This window comes from Xylocopa sonorina, chromosome 2 (assembly GCF_050948175.1).
Source record: "Xylocopa sonorina isolate GNS202 chromosome 2, iyXylSono1_principal, whole genome shotgun sequence".
Classification (NCBI taxonomy): domain Eukaryota; kingdom Metazoa; phylum Arthropoda; class Insecta; order Hymenoptera; family Apidae; genus Xylocopa; species Xylocopa sonorina.
The window spans coordinates 12,328,798-12,352,202 of record NC_135194.1 but is presented as its reverse complement, the minus strand read 5'-3'; the positions used below and the strand labels follow the sequence as shown (position 1 = coordinate 12,352,202).

The following is a 23,405-nucleotide window of genomic DNA, read 5'->3' as shown; positions in this document are numbered from 1 at the left end:
ATTCATAATGTCGTGGCTAGGGACTGGCAAGTCAGAAGGGACGCGCAACAACCCTTCGTCGAAGGTGGCGGAGGAGGAAGAAGGCTGGCGAAAGAGGCGAAGCCAGAGGGGGAACCAGAAGGAAAGAACGAGGCTGAATGCGGTGACTGTGACGCTTTCCGGTCAGGTGCCGCCCTGACGATTCTTCTCCTTCCAACTCCCATTTGGATCCACTCATTCACTTACTTTTACCCTCCTCGCTTCGCCTTCCCCCTCGGTCCCTTCCTCCTTAGGTACGTCCACCTCGTCGAAAGAAGGGAAGCAAGTGTGCGTACAGAAGAAAACAGGAAATTAATCCTTTCTGTATTAATATCGCGAGGTCTGGACGGAACGATAATTTTAAAAATATTCTTCCTGATCTTTAATCTCTTTTACGGGGAAATTACACGTAAAGCAGAGGGGAGCAGGAAACAAATGAATTTCACCGGTCACTAAGGCAATATCCGACAGATCGCATTAGGAAGAAGCTAGCCGGTCGCTTCTTTCTATTTACCGCGTTATTACCGGGCGTAATTATCGCGCTGCCTCGGGAGGCCATTGTCACAATGGGCGTCCGGAGTTTCCCTACGATTATCGTACCGAAAATCTCTCGCTGGCCAACCAACTCCTCGTCAGCTTCCTGCCGGATAACGATTATTTGTCGCAGCAACACCGTAAATTCTGTTAGAGAGAGGGAAAAAAAGGAAGGAAAATTAGTGGTAGGAACGACGACTTTCCATTCTGGTCATCTTCGTTAGTAAACTTGATTTAATAGTTGTCGATTCAGATCTTCATATTTTACATTTGTTACCAATTGATCACATTAACATTAAGGTCTGCCCAACAGCCCCAACTTTTCCTTCTCGTTACTTCTCTCGAAGAAAACTACAAATTTCAGAGCCTACTCTTGCGACATCCATCCACGTTCCCCAAACCTAAAACCCACCCCATGCCCGCTACTTTCGCAAAGAGCACCGCGACGATCTCATCGTTCTCCCCGTAGTTTCTCCGCGATTATCCTACCGAAAAATCTCTGTTTTTTTTTCTCTCCCTCCCGCTCGTCCTCTCTCCTCACTGCTCCTCGTCGCCGGTCGACTTCCTGTGCCCGCCGGGTGGACAATGACCAGCACTTGCCGCAATGGCAACGGGGCAGACGCGCTCCTAATATCTGCTTGGCCGATCTAGTTCGCGGAAGCCAGCCGATACTCGTGCATAAAGGTACTTACATACGTATCTGCCGTGCACGCGCTCGAACGTTCACCAGCGCGCGCGCGAGCCGCCCGTACTCTATAAGCATCGCCTGTGTACGTGTGTACATGTGATCCACTCTTCTTTCTCTCCTCTCCTTCCTGTTCCATACCGGTTCGCGTGCGCGCCGCTTTCCACGCTCGAATTTCTTTTCGCGAACCTCCAATTTTTCCTCCGTCTATCGATACGAATCATTAGGGTGGTTCTCGATGTTCAAATTGTTTGAAGAATAACTTGTTAATGGGTAGGAACCGATCTCGTTTAGAATTTCTGTTATTCTTCCGAATGTATCAATTGGGACAAAGTTCAAACTGTCCTAGTACTCCACAATTTCTAATTAGATCCAAAAAGTAATCTCCACAAAGCGTTTAGTCTCACAAAAACGTTCACAGCCTTTTCATCCCCTCGTCTGTCATTGCTGAGAATGGACAAGTACAAGATCGAACCAAAAGTTCGAAACGTTCTGGAAATGGATGGAATCTCGACGAACAGGCCGATTTCTGAAAATCACCTGTCTCGTTCGTCTGTGGCTCTCTCGTCCCAGGTGGCCAGGCTTCGCATGCGTCTCTTCCACTTCCTAGAGTGTGCATCCCCCACGCGGACACGGACACGCGTGACGCGTACAGTTCGCCAGGAGGACTCGTGCTCATCCGCGAGGACAGGGGGGATACGGCGTGTTCGAACGTGGACGAGCGGCGGCGGCGAGGACGCGCGGGGGTGGAACACCTCCGGAGAGGGTTTCTGGAAGGAGGATATGATGGCTCGTGGCGTTATGCTCCGCGGGCTGTTATGCTCCTCGGGCACCACCGGACCATAAGCGAGGCTACTTCGCTCCCGTACGCTCCGCGCAACAGCCGCCACGTTTCTTGTTATATTAGCGCATCGGCGTCGCCCGACTAAAGCTGGGGCATTGCCAGCGCGAATCCTCCTTGCGCGAGTGCTCCGCGGGCTCTGCTCGACGATCAGGGGATTTGATTTCGGAGAGGAATGTTGAGAGTCTCTTGAGGCACTTTATTACTTCTGAGTTCATACTTTATAGATGATAGAATTTTGATAACTTCCTTCTATGTATTTAAAAATTCGACGTGGTACCATTCGCGATTTCGAATCGTATGGAAATGTCCAATTGTAAGCTTACTAAGTAGTTAAGGGTTGTGAAATAGGAATAGTTTCGTCGAAGAATAAAATGACCTTCTGTCGTACAGATAGAATTTTTTGTAGTTCCAAGATGAAACAAATTTGACTGAATACAATATGAACATCGAGGAGACAACCCCCAAGTGGTTGATTAGAAATGGAGACACGCCATTCTATGCGTAGCAGAGCATTCGAATCAGCAGAATTGAATTCAGGAGTCGGACGCCAATGGATCTAGGCACGAGCCACGAGTCTGCGTCGAATATGCCTTGCAGTCTCTGACCCGCAGTTCCTCTCGGGGTAGAGTGTTCCGGGGAGGCGGAGGTGGACGAGCAGCACGACGACGAGGAGCTGGTGGAGGAAGATGCCGCGGTAGGAGGACGCGAGGGGGTGCGTTTGCCGTTCAGCATGCGTAAGGAGCGCCGCGGCATTATGCACGGGCCCGTAAGGCCGGCCTGAAACGAGCGAATAAGAAAGTAGTTAAGGCCTCGGCTGGCGGAGGTGGTTGCATGGATCGGGGCATTAGTTGCCGGAGGAGGAGAGGGTCGACAAGGGGAGAGGCCTGCTGCCACGCGCTGCCTGTCTCTCCTCTCTCTTCTGATGTGCCTCCCTGCCTCTCCTCCACCGTCACTTCCTCCTCCCGAGCCGATCGTGCCATCGTTCCACTCTTTCTAATATTATTTCCTTTTTTCCTTTATTCTACTTGCTCCTTTTTTCTCCCCCTATCCTATACTACTAGGAGACGTCTTCGCGATGTTTCTCGTCCTTTTTCTGCACTCGTTTCTAGATATGGCCCAGTTTTCGTGATTTTTAATCTTTACTTGATTAGCAGCAACTCTTTCGAATGTTTTCTTTATTATTCTCTACTAATCGCTGTTTTTTTTTTTCTTTTCGCAGGCTGTACCAGATAGTCCTGTACTACTTGGAGACATCTCTACGAGTTCCACCGAATGATCTCCTCGCTCAGGTAATTCGCAAAAAATCATCTCATTTCTACAATTCAGTTATCTGTGTTTAACTATCGTATACTACTTATTCTGAACTACTGTGTTCGAAGCACTTGTACTACCGCGTTCGACTGTGCCATTTTACTTGTTCCACGTCACTTGAAGACATTTTTCGAGACTCGTCGAAAAATCGATGGACGCGCTGTTTCTTCGACCTCTCGCAAACCTCTTCCAGATCGAGTTCTTTTCGCCTCCCTCTCTTTCTCTTTCTCTCTCTTCTCCAAATCCCCTACCCCGACGACATCAAGGCTTTATGATCCTCCGCGCGCCACCCCTCCGTTCTCCATGCAATTCGTTCATCTAGCTCGAGCGATCATCCTCCGTGCCGCAATGTGTAACAACGACTCGTCACACTCTGCTTGCCTGCGCACACGATAATTGCCCTCATTATAGTTATTTAAAAAGCGCTGCCGCCTCCTCGGCAGCGATCGAGCCGCGATATAAGGACGCGAGCTCGCGCGCGCGCGCCAGCGCGAATTAATCGCCGCGGTGCATAGAGGGAGGAGAAGGAGGGACGAGAAGCGGAAAAAACGAACAGAAGGAGAGGAGAGAAAATTACTCGCGTACGGTCGTGCGCCTACGTTCTACGATCGTAACTCTGTCGCGTTACCATAGGCAGTTTCAACCGTTTCTTCCCCCCATCCTTCCATGCGCCATCTCTTATTCCGTCTTTTTGCCTCTCTCGCGTTTGCTTTTTCATTATCCATCCGAGCCAGGCCGTTGTTCCGGTTTGGAGGTTTTAAACGAACGTACTGGCTCCTGGTTTGTCGGCCGTACAACAGTACCAGATAAGGACGCGATTCTTTTATTAATTTCTGCCTTTTCCACCCACCCTCTTCGCCGTTCTTTAGCCGTCTCGCCGCGGCGAAACGGGGATGATTCAATGGCAGCACCGCAATAAGAGATTAATGGGGTTTAATTAGCAAGCGGGATCGTAATTATCATGTGCAATGAAAGTTTCCCGTAATTGGGGAATTAAATGCGCCGCGGCAGATAAATTGACGGAGATTATACGGGGGTTGGGGCTTCCTCGCGCGAGCCACCGCTCGTTAAACAGCCCGAGTCTTGCCACCGTGGTTGCGCCGGCTCGTTCCCTCGCGTCGTGGTATTTATTAAGTCCCACCGAGAGATACGTAAAACTACAGAGGAAACTAGTTCGCGGTTTAGATTGCTCGCATCGCGATTTACCTTGGCATTGATTTAAATCTCTATCGCTCAATCCTGGTACTAGCTCAACGATTACGGAGACTAAGAAGAAGCAACTGTGTTTCGATTTATCATCGAAGCTACCCCTACAGGCGAGCAAGTATGAAGGCGACCAGCTACCACGGGCATGCTGTCAATCGAACAGCGAAACAAGCCGAGCCGTTTTCGATAACAGTAAAATCGAACGATGCCATTCGTTCGCGCCGCCTGGAATCGTAGACGTTTGTTCCTGTTTTTATGGTCCGGTTGAAGCGCGACGGTGTTGCGAGCGTTGTTGCTACTTTTAGACACTTGGCGCGTTATTAACGGGTTGCGCCGCGAATCACGAGCCGTGCGATATTTGTGTACACGTCGAGCGAACGGCCACCTCTAACGGTAAACCATCGCGCGATTCCTTAGGTGGCCGATTAATTAAACGCGGTAACATCTGGTCAACCGAGTTTCACCGCCCGCGCCAGATTGATACGATCAGGCTCGAGCGAGACACACGGTTTTGAAATTCAAATAGTTGGACTAATTGAGTTTCAGCTTCCGTGCTAGTTTCCTTGTCAGATTTCTAATAGATCGTTTCAGATAATTATCATTAACTTGGCGATTAATTCATTTTTCTAATTCCCCCTTGATTTCAACCGGCGCGTCGACTGGTAGCAGCGGCCTCGCGTAGCCGGAGCGGGTGCTCGTTCAACAGAAATAGAACAGATGGAACGGGCGTTAACAAGCAGAAGGAATCCTGGTAATTGATATTTCCAGCGATACTTGACACACCATTGAACGATCGCCAGCGTAAATCGTCGACGCATAAATTATTCGCGTCCGCCGCAGAGAGGCGAATCTTCCATTCGACTCTAATTTATAACGTAACGGCTCTTGTACCGTTAAGAGTCGAATATTAGCGAGCTTTTACTCGCCCGTGGCGGGTCGTCTCGTCTGCCTCGGAACGAGCTCTGGATTAATGGTCGGCGATAACGAATTTTCAGATGGATCATCGGTCACTCGCGTATCCGGCGACGATAAGTTACTTCACAAGGAATGATACCGATCGGACGGGAAAAACTCGATGGATCTTCCGCCATTTTCTCGAGAACTCGTTCTACGCACGATATCTATACACGACCGTGAAAAATTCGCGAAGAGAAAAAATTCCCACGAAGATAAGTACGAACGACGTCCCGAGGTTCTTTGCTCGTGCCGTAAAGGGGTTACTTCTACGCTCGCTTCCGCGTTTCTGTCTGCAGAGAGGCGAGCTTCCTTATCCGGCGGACATCGTCCTCACGATTTCGACGGACGCGACGCGTGCGGTGCATTTTTACGGCACGCTCCTCGCGAGGGCGAGGCGAAAAATTCCCATGCAAAGGCGATCAGAGGAGCACAATCGGCCGGGAGAAGACAAAGGAGGAGGGAGGAATCGAGAGGAGAAAGGATAGAAAATTTGCGCGGCGCAGGTTTGATTTTCCAGCCGCGTCCTGGTCGAGAGGCTGATCCTCTCGTCTGAACAAACACCGCAAACAAGCGAGGGAGTGGAGTCGTGGCGAGCAAAAAGGAGGCGAAACTAAGCCGTGTGGCACGGTGAAGCTGCGTTTAGCCAGGACACCGAAAGAAGCGGGAGCAGCAGCATTCCGCAGGGCATAACTTAAGCGAGGCCTGCGCTCACGAAGAGTGGAGACGGGTCACGACGCCATGTGTGCGGCCTACCAACCACACCCACCACCTATTTATTTATGTCTACCTCACGGCTTTTTGCTCGTGCCATCGAGCTTTCATTGCGCCGCGGTCGAACAACGCGAACAATCGACGGGGAAGAAGGGCGGCCGCCCGTACCCGAGCGAAAAGAATCATCGTCCCGGAGGAATCGTCCGGCGAGAGCCACGGCCGTTTCGAATTATTTGTAAAGCGGCTCGCTGCCCGGGGAATCGTGCACGCGAACGTGCCCCGGATTCAGGAAGAACGAAATGGTTAAAACGCGTCTCGACCGTTTCCTCGTGGAATTACGTAACGGCAGCGACGGCGCAAAAATTGCAAGGCGCTCGAGATTGAGAAACCATCGTTTCCACAGCCTTTCTAAGCATTCGAGACTCTTCCCGTTTGTAATTTGGAGCTTTCTAGAGCTGAACATTGCAGATTCTTTCATATTGTGCAACGATAATATTGCTAAAATCGTTAGTTTATCTTAGAGAGGATAGAAAACCGAATAATGCAATTACTTGAAATTCTTTTCTATCGTTGGGTAGAAGACTCGGTGTACACACCAAGACCAACCTCCGTCAACCTAAATCTACCTCCATTTCCGTAAAAGCTACATCGAAAACTACAGTGGAAACAGCATGTTACATACAGTTGAAACAAACCGGTGCGTCAGCGGGTTCCACGATATACTTTCCATTACCAACGTGTCCGACGTCCCAGTCGTGGACATAAAGTCGATCCTTCCGTTTCCGGCGGGCAGCGAGTCCGTCGCGGCGTGATTTTTCCCCGGGCGTGCATTGGTTGGCCGGGGTCAGGTCCCCGTCCCTATCCAGCTGGACGTTTCCGAGGCCGTGGGCAACGCCGTTCATGACTTAACGCGGTGGTTGGGTTCGGCTGTGCTTTGGTCTTTGGCGGTTCACCACTGCCGGGACAATGCTGCATTGTTTCATCGTCTCTGGTAGCCTATCTAGTCGGCACGGTAGCGGGCCCGTACGATGTTTATTATCCTCTTGCGCAACAAAACAAAATGCCCCCGGTGTTATATTATCCACTGGTTCGTGGTCGAATCAGTTTCCCATATAAAATCCACGGTAAGACGCGGCGGTCTCTGTCGTAACTCGGAGCCGTGCACGACGCGAGCTGCTATGGGGTGTCCTTGGGTGCCGTCCGGTACCGCAGGCTCCGTTGAATTCCGTGGAAAAGCTGCCCTGCTCCAACCCATAATGGGAAAAGGGAATGCTTTGGAAATTCTTCGGCAGGGTTCTCGCTCGTTTTTGTCATCGGTATGGGGATCGGCGGCGTTGAAGCTTGGAATTTCTCTGGATGACGCCTGGAGAAGTTGAGTAAGTGTTTAACATGGAATTTTTCACGGTTCTCGATTAATGTTCTAATCGATAGCAATCGCGAGAGATCTTCCACCTGCCTTCGTTCGGAACATCCTTGAAAACTTGATAAACGCTAAAAGGGAATTCCACTTAACGGGCTCTCCATTTCAGATCCTGAATTAATGGACTTAACCAAGCTAGTTGGAAGCGTCCCCTTATCGGTGAGACGTGATTTTAGAAAAATTTTACACTGACACAGTAAAGACGATACCACGGGTTGTCAAGGATTATCATATCAGTACTGGTAAGCAGCGAAACGTTAATTAATTTCTTGCATATTTGCGCTTCCGTGATTAGCATATCGGTTAATTAAGGAAGCTACTTTGTATCTCACGCATCCCAACCGGGCACTCTCGCGGTGCATGCATTACGCGTCCGTCCGCGCGATGACGAAAAAAGGAGGAAGGGAAAAATCCGGTGGAAAAGACAGAGAGATAAAAATGGCCACGGTGGGGGGAAGAAACGCAAAAGGAATTAGAAAAGCTTTAGTGGCCATTGTCCGAGCTGGTGAAAGCGAGCCGTTTTCAGATTTGATCTCCGATTAGCCTTGGCACGATTCGATGGAAATCAACAGGGAACGCGCGTGCACTGGCGAACGCCGGTGGCCACCTCGTCAGGGTTTCCTCGTCGTCGTCTCTATCGTGTTCCTTTCGAGGTTACATCAGATTTCATCTTCTCTTCGCTTGCGCGTAATCTTCTTATTCTTAATTCAAACTACCTTACGCCACTTCGTTATTATCTGCAATTACCACGACCGAGATCGTACGTATTACAAGTTTACAGATTTCGAATGTTTAATTAAAATGTTTCTGACTTAGCAAAGTGAGTCGTTGCCAGTATAAATGAGACACAGGTTAAAGGCTCCACGTTCGTTCCGATGGAACTTAATTGCACCATCCCCTTGGGACGGGGGCCCTCCCTCGGGCAGGTTTTCTTATTTCCATGAAAATCGCTCGCGCCGATCCCGACGACAATGCCATTCCGGTGTTTTAAATGCAAATCCGCGAAAGGAAAAACCGTAAGGGCATTATAATTTATATTACTACATGTGGCAGCGGCACTTCCGGCGAGAGAGCATAGGCGCAGTTCCGGTCAGCTCGGGCTGGAGATCCTACATCGCCAGATTATGAGCCCATGCCGCTTTTACAATGGATCGTCTGCCCTGACTCATACGTCAGCGGGAATAATTTCGTTGCCGCTACGTACGCGTGCACGCGTGTACGTGGATGGGTAGAGGACGTGGACTGCGGCCCCAGCGTCGTCGTCGACGGAACAGAAGAAAAGAATATCGCGCGATCTCTACCCTCGAGTAAAAGTTCCTGGCACGTGTGCGATGTTCTCGATAGATTCGCCGTGCGTCCTCGATGATTGATACCGCCGGCTTCTCGCAGGCTAATCGCGAAACCGAGGATAATTTGTTCCGTATTTAAGAAATTTATTGCGACGTAATTTTGTAATTAAGGGTTGATTATCTTTCACGATGAATCGGATTTATTTCGGATCTTGGGATTTTTTACGAGCTTTCCATATATAATCTACTTTTGCAGTCGTTTTATAGCCTTGCGTTCTTGTTTACGATGTTTTTAATTGCTAAAATTCAGGTTAGATTTTTCTTCTTAATTACTTCCAATAATTCTTTAAAATTCTTTTGAGAAAGTTCCATCTCTCAGCTTTATTTCACAATTAGCAGAGAACATCTCATATTGGACAAATGGTTGTCGTTCAAACGACAAATTGACCGTGTTTGATAAAATCAACGATCTCCTGCACGGTGCTCTGAAAACGGGCAAAGTTCACTTTGGCTTCCTCTGTGGACTTCGATTTGTAAATGGCGGTGGTGTAGGCAGCCGTCAGCTCGGTGACCAACCTTTGAGCCCTTCTGGCGGCGGCCTCGATCGAACCTGATGGCGTTTTTATGCTCCGCGCTGTCCTCACGATCTCCTCCTTGATGAGATTCACCAGACGCTCGTCATCCTTCTCGCTCGACTTCCCCGTCGAGATCACTCGAAGGATTCCTCTGATAGCGTCATCGGCTAGACCTGAAATAACACCGGGAAGCTAAAGAATACTATTCTACTCATCTCTTTGAGTAGAACAATTCGCAGATCAACCAACTACGTGCGTACCCTTTGAATTTCTTTGAAAACGGGGTCGCAAATAAAAGAAATTCTTTTTCCATCTAGAATCGTATGATCATGCTACTTCAAAGTGGAAGAACACAAGTTTTTCAGTTTAAGAGAAGAATCTTAACTTGTTCGAAACGCGATTCGAACAAGAATTGTTTCGTTCACCTGCCGTCGTTGCCCTCCTCCCGATCGATCCCCTCAGATCGATCCCATCGGATCGAGAGAGGCTGCAAGCTGCTAGAAGGATGATCGCAATCGTCGCGATCGTCGCGAACCTCGCCATGCTCGGCCACCCCATTGGTCGAAACTGCTGCTGACACGACGTTCGATTTTCTCTTTTTATACGCATACACGCGTTACTCCCCGCGTGTACGGGTCCCGGTATTATGCAAATCGTAATTTCTGGTTCGTTGTCGGGACCGATCGTTACGGATGGTCTCGATGAGTGTCATTAAAAGGAAAAGACAGAAGGGAAAGTGGAGCAGCGTAACGCGGCGCAGGAAAGTATATTGTTTCACGGGTTTCTTTGATTTTTACGTTGCAACCAAGTTAATGGAGGGGAGAAGAGGCCAGTTGGTCGAGGAAAATTGCTATTACGAGAAAGCGCGGTCACGATTGGGACCAGTTCGAGGCGTATTTTCGTCGAAACTTCGAGTTACGAGACTCGTAAAGTGAAATTGTTGGAACGCTTTGATAACGGGAAGCCTGAAAGGAAGAACGGACTTGAAACTCCACGGACATCGGCAGCGATATATCTGTTTAACCCATTCACGTGCGTCGATCCTTTGTTTCGAGAACTGGCGTGAAATCTATGGCGTAGAAATGACCGAGGACTCCATATATAGCGTTTCGAGCGATACAGGCGACTCTCCTCGACAGGACAACAGGCTCAACAGGTCGTCGGTTCCCCCTCGAAAAACGCAGAACCAGTGCCGATGCTAGCCGGCGGTAAAAGTGCGTGAACACAGGGAGGGAGTGCATCCAGCCATGATTCCTCTTCACCGATTTTTACCCCCTTCCTGTCCCCTTCCACGCCACACTCCCCCATTGAAACGGCGGCTCGATGGCTCGATGGCGATTAAAGCCTGCAGCGTCGTTTCCAGAATTCGTGTTTCGCAAAGGACGTCCACTTTCACCGACGGATACACTTTGGAAACGCGACTCGACGCCGCGTCGAGCGGTTGGACTCGTTTCTAAAACCGTTCTCGTCAACGAAACGTACGGCGTTGCTGGGCGACAATTAAAGGGAACGGTGCACGGAACGTTGCAGTCGAACACGGGACACAACGGTGTCACTGTGCCGCTTGGAACAATACGCAAAGGTTAAAGATAACCGCAAACGACGGCAATTACACCGAGGAAAAAGGGAATTGCGACACGAGCAGAAAAAGAATCGCCGCGGATCGAGAGGTGGTCTCGGTAAGGATCGCGCCGTCGAAGGCCAAGAAACGCCGATCGCGCGATCATTTTCTTCGATAAAGCCGTCGGAACGGGGATTTCACCGCGGTTGGCTCGCGATCCCGAACTTTTCGAGCCGCGGGTTGCGCAAGTCGCCGCCCCGAAGGATACCTCGGGTAACACGCGAAACGCACCCGTCCGCGATTAGCCACGGCTGTCGCAACGTCGCTCGGGCTAGGAAAAGCTGCACGCGAAAGGAGACGCCGCAGGATGTCGAGATAATACACATTATAGGCCGGCCATTATTACGCAGGAGCACCGGTGCCTTCTTTCTACGTGCGCGACGCGGTTGCCGGAAGGCCGGACTCCCGCGTGTCTGCTTTTCCTGCATGAATGAAATGTAATTTAAGCTTACTCAAGTACCCGTATTTCCATTCATCCCACATTCGCGTCTACGAGACTCCTACGTGCCGTCCGATCGCCATGAGGGACGCGGCTGCTTCGTTTCAAATCCGACGGTGGGTTTCGCTCGATAACTCTTCCCCGTGGCCTCGACAGTTCGAGGAACAATAGGGTGCGTTGGCTGCAGGTGGTATCGCGGGGGTTGAAGAGCGTACTATTTTTCTATTTCATAGAATCGATCGTATTTTACGTTTTGCATCGAAATTACTGGTCCAGAATGAACGGATCTCTGAAGGATTCGTAGCGTTGAAGAAGAAATACAGGAATACGACAACTACCTCGAAGATTCCAGTATCGAGAAAACCCAAGAAGCGACCACTTTAGACACAGAGACCCCCAGCCAGGCCCGTCGACAAGCGAAACAGACGAAATATCGATCTCTCGTACCATCGATCACGATCTTATCAGCGACACCCCCGTTGCAAGCCGCAGGATGACGCGCCTCGAACGCTCGGTGCGTGCGAGGTCCTCGGTGATCCCAGAACGACACCGTCCGAGCGTGCACACGTACAGAGGCACAATGAGAGGGCGAAGGGAAGCGAGAGGCACCGAGATCGGGACTCTTTATTCTCTCATATCAGGAACGATGGAAACGACGTGGCCTATTATGAGCCGATCGCGTCAGACACAATGATCAATGCCGGACAGAGCTGCGCGGAGAGCCGGTGAATGGAGGAACGCCGGTTCACCGTCCCGGGATTATGGCACCGGAGAGGGCCACCGAAGATCGACAGGACCGATTACGTCCGCGATGACTTTAAGCCCCCTTTAAACGCTGCTATTCTTTTCGTACGGGCCCTGCTTGACCCCGTCTATCGAGGTGGTATCCGTGCGCCGATTTTCTGATCCCCTCTCGCCTCCTCTTTCTTTATCTCGTCCTCCACCTCCTCCTCGAGTTATTCTTTTTTTTTGCCCTCTTCCGCCTGCTTTCTTTCTTTCTTTCTTTTCTTTCTTTGTTTTCGCGCCTTCCCTTTTGATCCGGGTTTTGTTCCTCGGGATCAAGGGTTCCTCTCGTGGTATACGAGCCGTACGAAGTCCCGGAAGTGTCTCAGGACGGATAATTCGAGTTGACAGGTGGTTATTTCGTTTCTCGCGTAGACTGTTTCGAAGTCTTCGTATTCTTTTGGCGTTGAGGTACGACGATCGGTGCGCGGGATAGAAATGTTGGCTTCGATTCTCTCGAGTTAATTAACGAGTTATTTTGCCACAATGATCGGGAGGGAGCGAGATCTAGTTCCATGGGGGGGAGCAGCGATTTCTACATCTAGGAAATCCCAGCTGCTTTCGATTCACCGTGAAGCGAGAGGAAAAAAACCCGGTGACTAAGCTCCGCGAAGAGAAATCAGGCGACAAATCGATCGTTGGACTTGATCCTACCGTTTCGTCCACCTGCCTCCGAGATCTATCTTCCGTGCCGCCGTTGAACGAAGCGAAACTGTTTCGATCGACGCCTCGACCTTTTGACGCAGAGAAGATGGACTCGAAATTCGAATTTTACAGAGATTTCATAGGATTCACCGCGCCTCCAGAAATCTGGAGGATCCACCGCCATGTAGGTGGTCAACGGCGGAATAATTTTACAAATTTCACGGCTCCGTTTCCTAGCGGAGGTCCTGAACGTTTTTTGTATCGATTAAGCAGAACCGTTGAAACCCATGCCGAATCTCGTCTTCCTGTCCCACTATTTCGAATTAACTCAGCAAAATCCTCGCCTCTGGCAGCCCTGCGATGCAGCGCCGCTCTAATGCCTCCCTTTCACTTCTGAATCTCTTTCCCTCCGTCACCGTCTTTCGCCTCTCTTTCGCTTTGCACGGCTCCACATTGTTGCGCAACACATGGACATTGTATAACCGGTTATCCAACGTGCAGAAATTATGAATATCAATCGTGGACGGATCATTTGCGCGCCGAAATGCTCGTCCAACGATTACCCGTGCAGCTCGACCGGGCAAACAGCGGCTCCCGCTAAATTATCGTCGGCTCTCGTCTCGGTTCTATCGAAACGGCGATTTCTTTGGCACGAGACGAATCACGACTACGCCACTCCGTTATTTCTTCCGTTTTTAGCGATATTTCACCGATAATTAATCCCTAATTATTTTTAATAATCTCGATGAGGAAAATTGACCGTTCAAATCGCGCTAATTTGAAATTGCTGTTCTCCTTTTTTTATTTAGGCAACGCTCGTTAATTGATCGACCAATAGGATGAATAGAAACGACGATGGATTTCGGAGGAAATTGAAGCCACGTTACGGAATCCGTTTTAAGCGAAAAGCGATTCGAGGAACTTGATGTTCAGCATCAACGAGCATTCGTTACGAGAATCATCGTCCTCTCTTTTCAATTAACTCCGCTGACGAAACTCGGAAGTCATGGGAGAGTTAATATTTCATTTCGAGGGTGAAAATAGAGCGGGCTCGGAGGAACGCGACGCTCGAACGATGAGGCAACGGGTAATTAAAATATGATGCGCCGATTGTTGGTTACGTTATCCATAACGATCTATTCCCAACGCGATTCAAGGCAGAAGGACGTACTCGTACGTGTCATTTGTCGACGAGTGCGTGCCTTCTGCACAGGGACGCGGGTTTACCCTGAAACGACATTTCAACCGCGACCATACGATAGCTTGCGCCAGTGGCGCATTGTGGCGCACATCATAGACAAAGCCGGATTATTTTTCACGGTTGCGAAGGAAGCGTGCAGCGGTATTGTGCACGGGCCGCGGTAACAGGAACTAGTAACAATGGTTGTACTTTTTGCCTTCGTTCTTCGTGTTACACTGGTTTGACTGGACTTCTAGAAGAGCGGCCCGTACGCGAGATGAGGAATGGCCGTGGACGGTGTGGCTGTCGGGTTGAGCAAATTCACGTAACCTCGTCATTTGCTCCCTTCGATCTTCGAAAATCGGATATTCTATGGGTCTATCGTTACAAACATTTTTTCTAGAAATATCGAGTACGAAAATTTATAACAATAGTAACAAGACGTACGACAAACGAACTCGTTGCTTCTTTAAAAAAAAGTCAAGCAAAGAATCGAATAGTCGAATGCCACTAGGGATGCGTGAAGCTACATTCAACCCCTAGCGACTTTCCTCTGGACAACAAGAGACACGATGGCAATATCCGCGAGAAATCAACCGGATAGCTGCGATCCGGTAGAAAATCAGTCGCAACGTGCGCAGCGTGTACAAACATCGAACTGTGTCACGGCTAATAACGCGGGATCGTAATCGGGGATAAGTAAGACCGGTAGCCGGTATTGGAAATCTCTTATTTAATCCGGCCTGTCCGTGCACGAGCGTTCTCCAGCCGATTCAGGGGCGAGTTACGGGCGTGTGCGCGGGGATTAATCACTGAACCCGGCCAGGTACACGCGACACGGTCCCTCGCGCGTACACGCGCGAATTACACGCCCGGACACGGGCCAAGGTGTACCCGTACCAGGAGGTAGGACACGAACGTGCGATTTCGAGTCACACCAGGCGCTACTTACGCACGTTTGCACTTCGATCGACCTGATTCCGCGATTTGTCACTTTGTTTCTTCTCATTGCGCACCGAACTTTCACTGTTCGACTGATGCAAAGAGGGCGGATGTCGAGTCACGTCGTATCCTTTAGCTCGAGTTGAATAATTAGGGAATGATTTGATCTTCCTCAATTTCGCGATCAAGATTCACCGTTTCTGAAGATATGAGAATTTTCTATTTGGGTCATCTCTGGCAAGTAAAATAAGAGATAAAGATACTTCTACGTAACGCACCTGCAACTCTGGGTACATGTACGTGTCACTGGGTTTAAGTTATTGGAGTATTTAAGAGTTAAATCGGCAACGAAATTCCCCGAGTATAACGGTGCACAAATTGATCGTTAGAGAATGTGTCGCGGCATTCCGCACGTTTTATTTACAGACACACTCCCGCGTTCGTCCCCCGCTAAAGTGATACTGTTGTAACAGTTTAGCTAACGGGTCGCTAGTTTTTTATGCCCTACTACGCTCGCGCCCACACATTGTAGCAAATCGAACGCATCGGGCAACATTTCATCCGGACATTTAACGTCTCCTCTTATCGGCGATATCATCCACGGCGTCCTCTGTGATCAGCGCATTCCACCGCAAGCGGGATCAAAAATCGCGAACCTGTTGATAAGCCTGCCTCAACATTGCACTTGAGGGAACCACCGTAGAGGCCAGGGTAATCACTTAATTGGACATTTCCCGGGTAGTTCGACCGTAAAATCGCTACGTACCCCGCGGCTAGGAGAGAGAAAAAAAAGGAGGCGTTCGTGAAATCGCGTCGAGATACCGTGGCCGGATCGAGGCGCGCTCGCGTGGACCCAGGAGAGGTGCAAGGCGTACCGAAATGGCGGATCGCGCCGCTCGCGGAACCGCTCGGGCAACGGTCGATCGATAACCGCTATATTAATTCGAATTGAAACGAGGGGCGGAGGGAACGGGTCCGGCGGGTGTCTGGACAATTTGTGCCCGGGACTTGCTCGATCGATATCTGGCTGCGCGTTTTCAACAATGGGCATTAATATCGATCGGCCGTAAAGACAGTGGTCGCGACCGTGTTCGGCTGCGCTTGATAAACCAGCTGAATTATCGCCTTTACGACACCTTAACGCTTGTCGCCGCTAGTTTACGGCCGCCGTTTGCCTCTCGTTATTGCGGACACGTACCTGTCATTATCGCGCGCAAACGGAATCTGTCGGATATTTGTCGTTTCTCGATCTCTCCGTTTTCCTATCCTTTTTTGTCTTTTTTTTGTTTCCTCTCCGCGGGTTAGTTGCTCGGTTATCGATCGTTGCAACGTTATTTAGATGTAATGTCGTATTTCGTATGCTTGTAAAATATATCGATCGATAATGTTGATATTAGTTGTACTTTCGAAGCGATTTATCGGATTTTATTAATTACCGCTGGCAACTTTTGTAACGGTTAACTGTGGTTATTCGTTATTAATATAATTTACCTGAAAAAGATTGAAAATTGTCGCGTGCAATGCGATAAGGCGTGAACGATAGGGTTGAAAGTATGTTAGTCCGAAGTGGACAGTTATTGCGTTAACAGCGATCTCTACCGAAATGGATAACGTCAAGCTGAGTGCTTAACCAGATCGTAAATAGCGGCATGTTTTTAATTTGCAACATAAATTACGATAAATCGAAGCCGCGGAACCCGTTGGATAAGAGCCTAGTCATGAATTAGTGCAACCTAATGTTGCAGGAATATCCAGTGCCGCTGGTAATTGCGTTCCGGATAAGCGCAAGGTTGTTGCACGATACGAGTCCGAACTGTCGAAGGTGTAAATCGTGGAGACAAGTTAGGAGGTTGCAACGTGTAATTACCGAAAGGAAGTAACATCGCCATGTTGGCGAGTGGTATGGTTACTATTGAGAATGAACGTTGTTAAGAACGCGATGGACAGTTACATTAGAGGCGGGTTAGTACAAGTTTTCATCGCAATCCAGTTTCATCCTACGCGGGGCCAACTTATCGTAGACGCAACTTCAGAGAGAATGGAGAATTCAGAAAAGTTGTCGAACGATCAAAAAGTAGCCGTGGCAGATTTAATAGAAAAAGTACGAAGCTGAATAAAAAATGGCTAACGAGTTCAGCTGCTGACACAATTTTTATCATCCATTCTCTACACCTAGAAAAAGTATGAATTCTTTCCCAAGATCGAGATCGACAGATCCTGCGTTTCTATCGATTGAGAAATTGAGCAACGGAAACGAGCATTAAAATTCCAACTGTCGAACGATAGAAAGAAGATCGAAGGGGCGGACAGGAAGTGGCGGTGGTGAAAAAAGCTCGCAGCTTTTTCAACTCTGTCACCGGTGTTTGGTCGGGACGCCCTCGGAACTTCCGCAAGAAGCACTCTCGATAATTCCTACGGAATCCGGTTAATTTTTCCGTAGGCGGTGGATAAAAAGGAAAAGGGAGAAAGAAAACACCGCTGCCGTTCCAGCGTCCACGTAATCCCGTGGCCGGGCTTCTTCCTGTGGCCATCGGAATCGACCGTCCTCGCCTTTCATCTCGCCACTTTCTTGCGTGCATTCCGCTGGACGCGAGCACGCGGCGATCGTCTCCGCGTATCCCCGTAAAACCGAGGCTAGCCTCTCGCGAATGCTCGTCGACATTCTGTTGCAGAATCGTCTGATTCGTCAACTTTTATCAGAAGAACGAACACTTTTTCTTCTCTACCACGCATGGACTACGGTCAAATTCGATAAGACAAGAAGCCAGACCGCTTCCTATCCATCCGACAACGAAACAGACGAACCATCGAGAACTCCATCCTCGAGCCATCAACCGCACGTTTCGTTTCCACTAACCATCGTCAAACTGGTAGCCGCATGGAAGAGGCTGCCGCCGCGCGCGGCCCTCCGAGTACACCCGGACCCTTTATACCGTGTTTCCGGTCGCGCGGAGGCCGCACGTGACTCCGACACTGTTCGCTTCACCTCGGCTCCTGCTACCTGTCCTAATTTAATCTATCTCGGCTTCTGACCGGTGCCCGATTACCACCGAGTCGTCCCGCGACCGCAACCCCAGCCTCGTCTACGCGTGTAAATAACACACCGGCAAAAGAATACCAATATCGCTTAGAGAATTATGCCCCGGGTACGGGGTGAACGGGATCCAGGATCTCGCACCTGACTATCGCTTTCGGCTCTCCACCGCGTAATTCGTGATTCGATCAGCTTACCCCGCCTCCTTCACCCTTGCCCACCCTATTCCTCGATGCCTCTCGATCTGAGACGCGAGAGCGTCTCTCTTTTTGCAACGGAACATGTTCCTTCGTTCGATGCGAGGAGATCGAGGCCTGTGATGGTTGCAGAGGAGGTTAAAGTGCAATCGAATAGCGTTAAGAGGGAGAGATGGTGTTTCAGATGCATTTTAGAGTGGTTAGTTTAGAGTGTCGCGAGGTGTAATTGTTTAACAGAAATTTAGTAGAAATATCTCGCGTATCTAGTAGTGAAACTCGCGTTTCAACGATCGCGAGAATCATACATCTGAAGCAACAAAATGCAACGAGCAGCGTTGAAGAACAATTTCCTCCTCGAGTGAGCCGGTCGATCCTTTCATAAATCATCCTTCAACGCGAGATCGTTCGCGGAAACGATGAGCGTGAACGAGGGAACAGAGATTACGGAGCACGCGTTCCACGGGGAAACGAATACGGCAATTTTCGGCGGGGCGGTTTTTACCCCTCGTTCGCGGCGTGATAGGCGGCTCGCGGCCGAGGAACGCTTGGCGTACGATCGAACGCGACCCGTTAAGGATGATTATGCAATTTATAGCGGGGGGGCAATTTACATCGGGAAGCCATTTAGCCGGTGGCAAGGCAGCGAGGATAACGGTACGGGATGAGGACGCGCGCGATGTCGCCGCGGATCGTGACTATGCTAATGACGGATCATCGGGCTCATTCATAAGAGAAGAAACCGGCTGAATGGCCGGCCGACCGCGGCTCTACGGCCTTTGGACGCGTATCCATCGGCCGCTTTCATCCCGGTGTTTGCGAAGCGTTAGCGCAGCCACGCTTTTTCCGCCGTTTTCTTTCCTCGGAATGAACGTGAAGCAATAATTATAATTGATTGCCCCGCAGCTGCGCGAAATTCATTTTCTTAATACAATAGCGCACTGTGAAGCATGAAGAATAACTCCGTCGAAAAGACAGAGGCGCATGCAACATTTTTGCGCCGATCGATTGATTTATAGTGATTGTTCACAGTTTCTATTTCTCCGATTGTGGACACAGTTTCTACTTTTGCTATTAGAATAAAGGACTGCGATGGATCGCAGTTCTTGCTACCCGCGGCAAAGAAACGTCGAAGTTTAGCCGCGGTTTAATCGGAAAATTTCTTCAAACCGTAACGCCGTAGAATAAGAGAAACCAGGGATTCTTTTATGTTTCGAACCAGTCGTAAATTACACTTGTAATTAAAATGTAAACCATCGACGGCGAGTGTAACTAGCGCGGTACCATAATCCCAGTGGCGAACGTTACCGCGGCAGTCCCTCGTTTTGCCTCCTTTCGTCCCGTCGCCTGTTTCATTTGCGGCGTCGTCGAGATCGAGGGCCTCGTTCAGTGGATCGTTTTAACGACACAGGATCGCGGTCGATTTAACAGGTGTTTCGAGCCCGAGCGATCGATCGCAGCGGCAGCGTCCCTGCCCCCTCGAGGAATCCTCGTAAAAAAGAGCGTGGTGAAGCAGTGGCCGATAATTAAAGCGGCGATCAAAGGATTCGCTTTTCCACCCGTGACACCAGCTGCCGATTGGCCGCTCGGCGATTGAACGATCTTGTGTCATAGCGGATGATTTTTTTCTTTTTTTTACCCTCCTCGTGCCTCTGCCCACGCCTCTTATCCGCCTGGCGAATTGTCAGCGCGGAAGGGCTCCAGAAGCTGGGAGTCCAGCAAGTGCCAACCCCACCTCCTCGTGGTGGAGCCTGGGCGTCGGACTTGTCCGGCGGCTAACGGGGCACTGGTCAAATCGAATAAAATACGGACGGGTCAGGTCAAGTTGTCTAAAAATTTGCCCAATCTAATCCAATTGAAATTCGTAAGGGGTCAGAGGCGTAAGGGGTGAGTATGCACGCGTGCATGTAGTAAGTTCGCCTCCTCGAGATTGGGATCTTGGTTCCTCGAGCGTTAGGGTAGCTGAAGGACTCAGTACTGGGATAAAACTGGAGGTAGCTGGATAACCTATTGGTATATACCCAGCTGGGCGAGGAGGCATGTCTGTTCCTCGTTCTGGGGTAAGATTAACAATAAACTATCAGCGCGAAAAATTGCGCCCTGTCACGCTCCCCGACCGTTCGTTACCGTCGAGCCGTCCGATTTTTCGCGAACCAATGAGAACCTTTTGTGTCTGCCGAAGAATGCACCTGGGCGCTCAATTATTCTCTGGAAGTTACGCCTCGCTTTACTGTACGTGTGTTCAAGGGTGGGAATTGGTTCATTTAAATGGAATTCGCTCGTTTCGAGATCCTTTAATTGCCCACCGACGTAAAATTGTTTTCTGGCTGAACAGACAGGGGGACCGTGGGATTTTCTGATCATTTCACGGTAACATAGAGACCTTAATGAGTGATCGCTGGGAATGAAGTACCTTGGACCGAATCTAGCAATCAACCGGTGGAGAAATTAAGTCCTAGTCCTTGGACACTCGAGAATCCACGAGAAGCCCGACGACGTGCAAGAAAATAAAGAGGATCTACCAAGAGTCGTGAAAAAAATCACTCTCAACTGTCGCGCGAATTTCATCGACCTTCGATTCGGAGCAAGACCACAAAACCCACGAACCACGCTCCCAAAAGACTCGGCTCATTATCCCTCCCGTCAATGGGCATGCAGCTTGGACAGAGTTGCAACGCTGAGCGCCGCCGGTCTCTCGTTCGGCCGAGCGATCTGAAACGGGCATTGTTCGCCGGCTGCGGGGCGGCAAGAACGATCGAATCCACGCGATCGATCACAAGGCAGAGTCACGGGGACGCCAGCGACGTTTACCTAGAAGTATGCGGAGAGTGGCTCCGTCACGGTCCAGGGAGCGCAACCTCCGGCGCTCGCGCCCTCAGCCCTGCTCGAGGCTAAACGGATTTCTCCGCGAGACGCGAGACAGGTGCGAGCGGACACCCTCGTCCTCAGGCCTTTATCGCCTGTCCGTGCCACTGGAAACGACACCGCCGCGGCGGCGTCCGCTCTTTTTCCCTCCATTTTCTGTGGATCATGCTAACCGGTCGCTCTGGCGACCGCGGAACCTCCGTTGGGACCACTCGCTCGTTGAAATCGCTCGACGAGGCTGCTGCTTCTTCTTGCAGGATGGTGAATTGCCATTTCGTTGTGGGGGGATTAAAGGATGAGTTGTGTATCGCGGGGTAGGATGATTGCGAGATCGCGACCGGTGATTGTCGAGCGGTACGGTGGTCGATGGATAGCTGGTTCGGGTGCGCAGGGTTCTTTCGCAACAGTGCGAAGATGGATGCACGTTTTTGTGTATGCACTCGTTTCTTGGGCCTCTTGTTCTTGCGCGATTACTTTACTTTGGTCTTGTATACGTACGAAATTGTAATACATTAGTGCTGTAATGAGGTCTGAAATTGGCAGGATAAAAAGACAGGAATCCGTCGTTCTGTCTTTCCTTAACCCCTCACGCTTCGACTGGCAATCGACCAAGTTCGGCTAAAAAGTATCACGCGATGTTAAATTGTACATTACGGAGAAGTTCGATCGTAAAACGCCAGGGAGAGAGAGAGGGGGGAAGAGGTTAAAAAACCGCTTATCGACAGAACGATCAGCGTCGATCGATATCTGGCCTGGATCTCCACACAATGGCCGCCCCAGTCGCGTCTAACCTCGGCTTCCGGCTGGCGGAATCCCCGAATTCGTATCCGTCCATCTTGCTAAACAAATACCGGCGCACCCGGTGGAATTATAACCACCCTCTCGCGGCATCGCCGCCACGCGCCGTCGACGATCGTATCGACGGACAGGTGCGTCCAGGTGCAAACGAGCTCTCAATAGCGCGGCGACGACGAGCCGCTTCTAAACTTTATCAACCTGTCCCGGGTCCCTGGCCCTCGATCGGACAGATTCCTATCTGGACTTTGTTGCAATAACTCGCTCCACGGTATCACCTCTCGCGATCTTCTCCCGATAAGCCACCGCCTAACGGAATTAAACGCGTACAACGTTAACGATAGGACGTAAAACTTAACGAAGGCGTTCCTGATCGTCTCTCGATTCTTGCAACACGCTTGCTCGCCGGGGTTATTGGTTGATAACTGGTACGTGCCGCGCGTGCTATCAACTTCGTGGAATAGTCGCCTCGATGGTGCAAAGCTGATCGTATTCCGTCGATTAGATGTAATTTGCGCAAACGAAGCTTTTTCTCTTTTTAAGTCAGGAAGGTACTTGCGATAATGTGTTTAGTTTTACGGTACACATCGAGTTGATGCGGTGTAAACTCGACTATAATCTGCTAATTAAGTTTGCTAATCTTCTTCTTTTAGACATCGTGGATACGAATACAAGGTGCAGGCCATATTGTAGATTTATTGATTAGTAAATAATTAGAATCAGTTCACTTTTTTATTCTCTTCGCTACTTATTTCGTGTCAGAACGATAGCACGCCCTGCGGTAATAGATTAGGTAACAAGAATCCACTTAATCGAGCATTCACGCAAATAGAGTTCTAGCATATGTATTTTATTATCTCTTGTACCTTCCTTTTCCATTTTATACAAATGGATGGAAAACTCTTCGCTCATGGATTTGCAAACATTACGTATTTTTAGATAATTGCTAATTAATAGGAATAGAGAATGTTGGTTAAATAGTACGGAAGATTGCTCAGTTGTCCTCGTTCTCACAAATACCTCTCTCTCTCTCTTTTTCTCTCTAATAAGATGATTACCAGGCTCGAGAAAACTTCGTTGGCAGGCACGACTTAGTCGTCGAGCGATTTTCTTTCGACGCGGCAATATCGTCGACGACAGCCTGCGTCGGTATTCCCGGTTACTTCTCGGTTGGTTTTGCGTCATTGTTTGCCGGTTTCTCGTGGTCATCGTCCGTTAGAGAGAATCAGAATTCGCCGGGTTCCCGCCGTGGGAGAGTCGTTCGATCTGGATCACCACGAGAGGAATCGCCCCGGGTAAACCGATCCCGTGGCAAGAGGAAGGTGTGTCACGGTCACTTGGCCAGGAAAGCGTTTAA

General features: G+C 49.8%; 1 protein-coding gene across 1 annotated transcript; it reads right to left on the bottom strand.

Annotated features, from left to right (window-relative positions):
• Positions 1-9,406: 9,406 nt before the first annotated feature.
• LOC143433286 (uncharacterized) lies at positions 9,407-10,108 on the bottom strand. The gene is made up of 2 exons (XM_076910572.1): positions 9,976-10,108; positions 9,407-9,723 (listed from the first exon to the last, which is right to left on the bottom strand). Exons 1-2 carry the CDS (start codon positions 10,106-10,108, stop codon positions 9,407-9,409), a joined length of 450 nt encoding a protein of 149 aa, XP_076766687.1.
• Between the last annotated feature and the right edge of the window lie 13,297 nt (positions 10,109-23,405).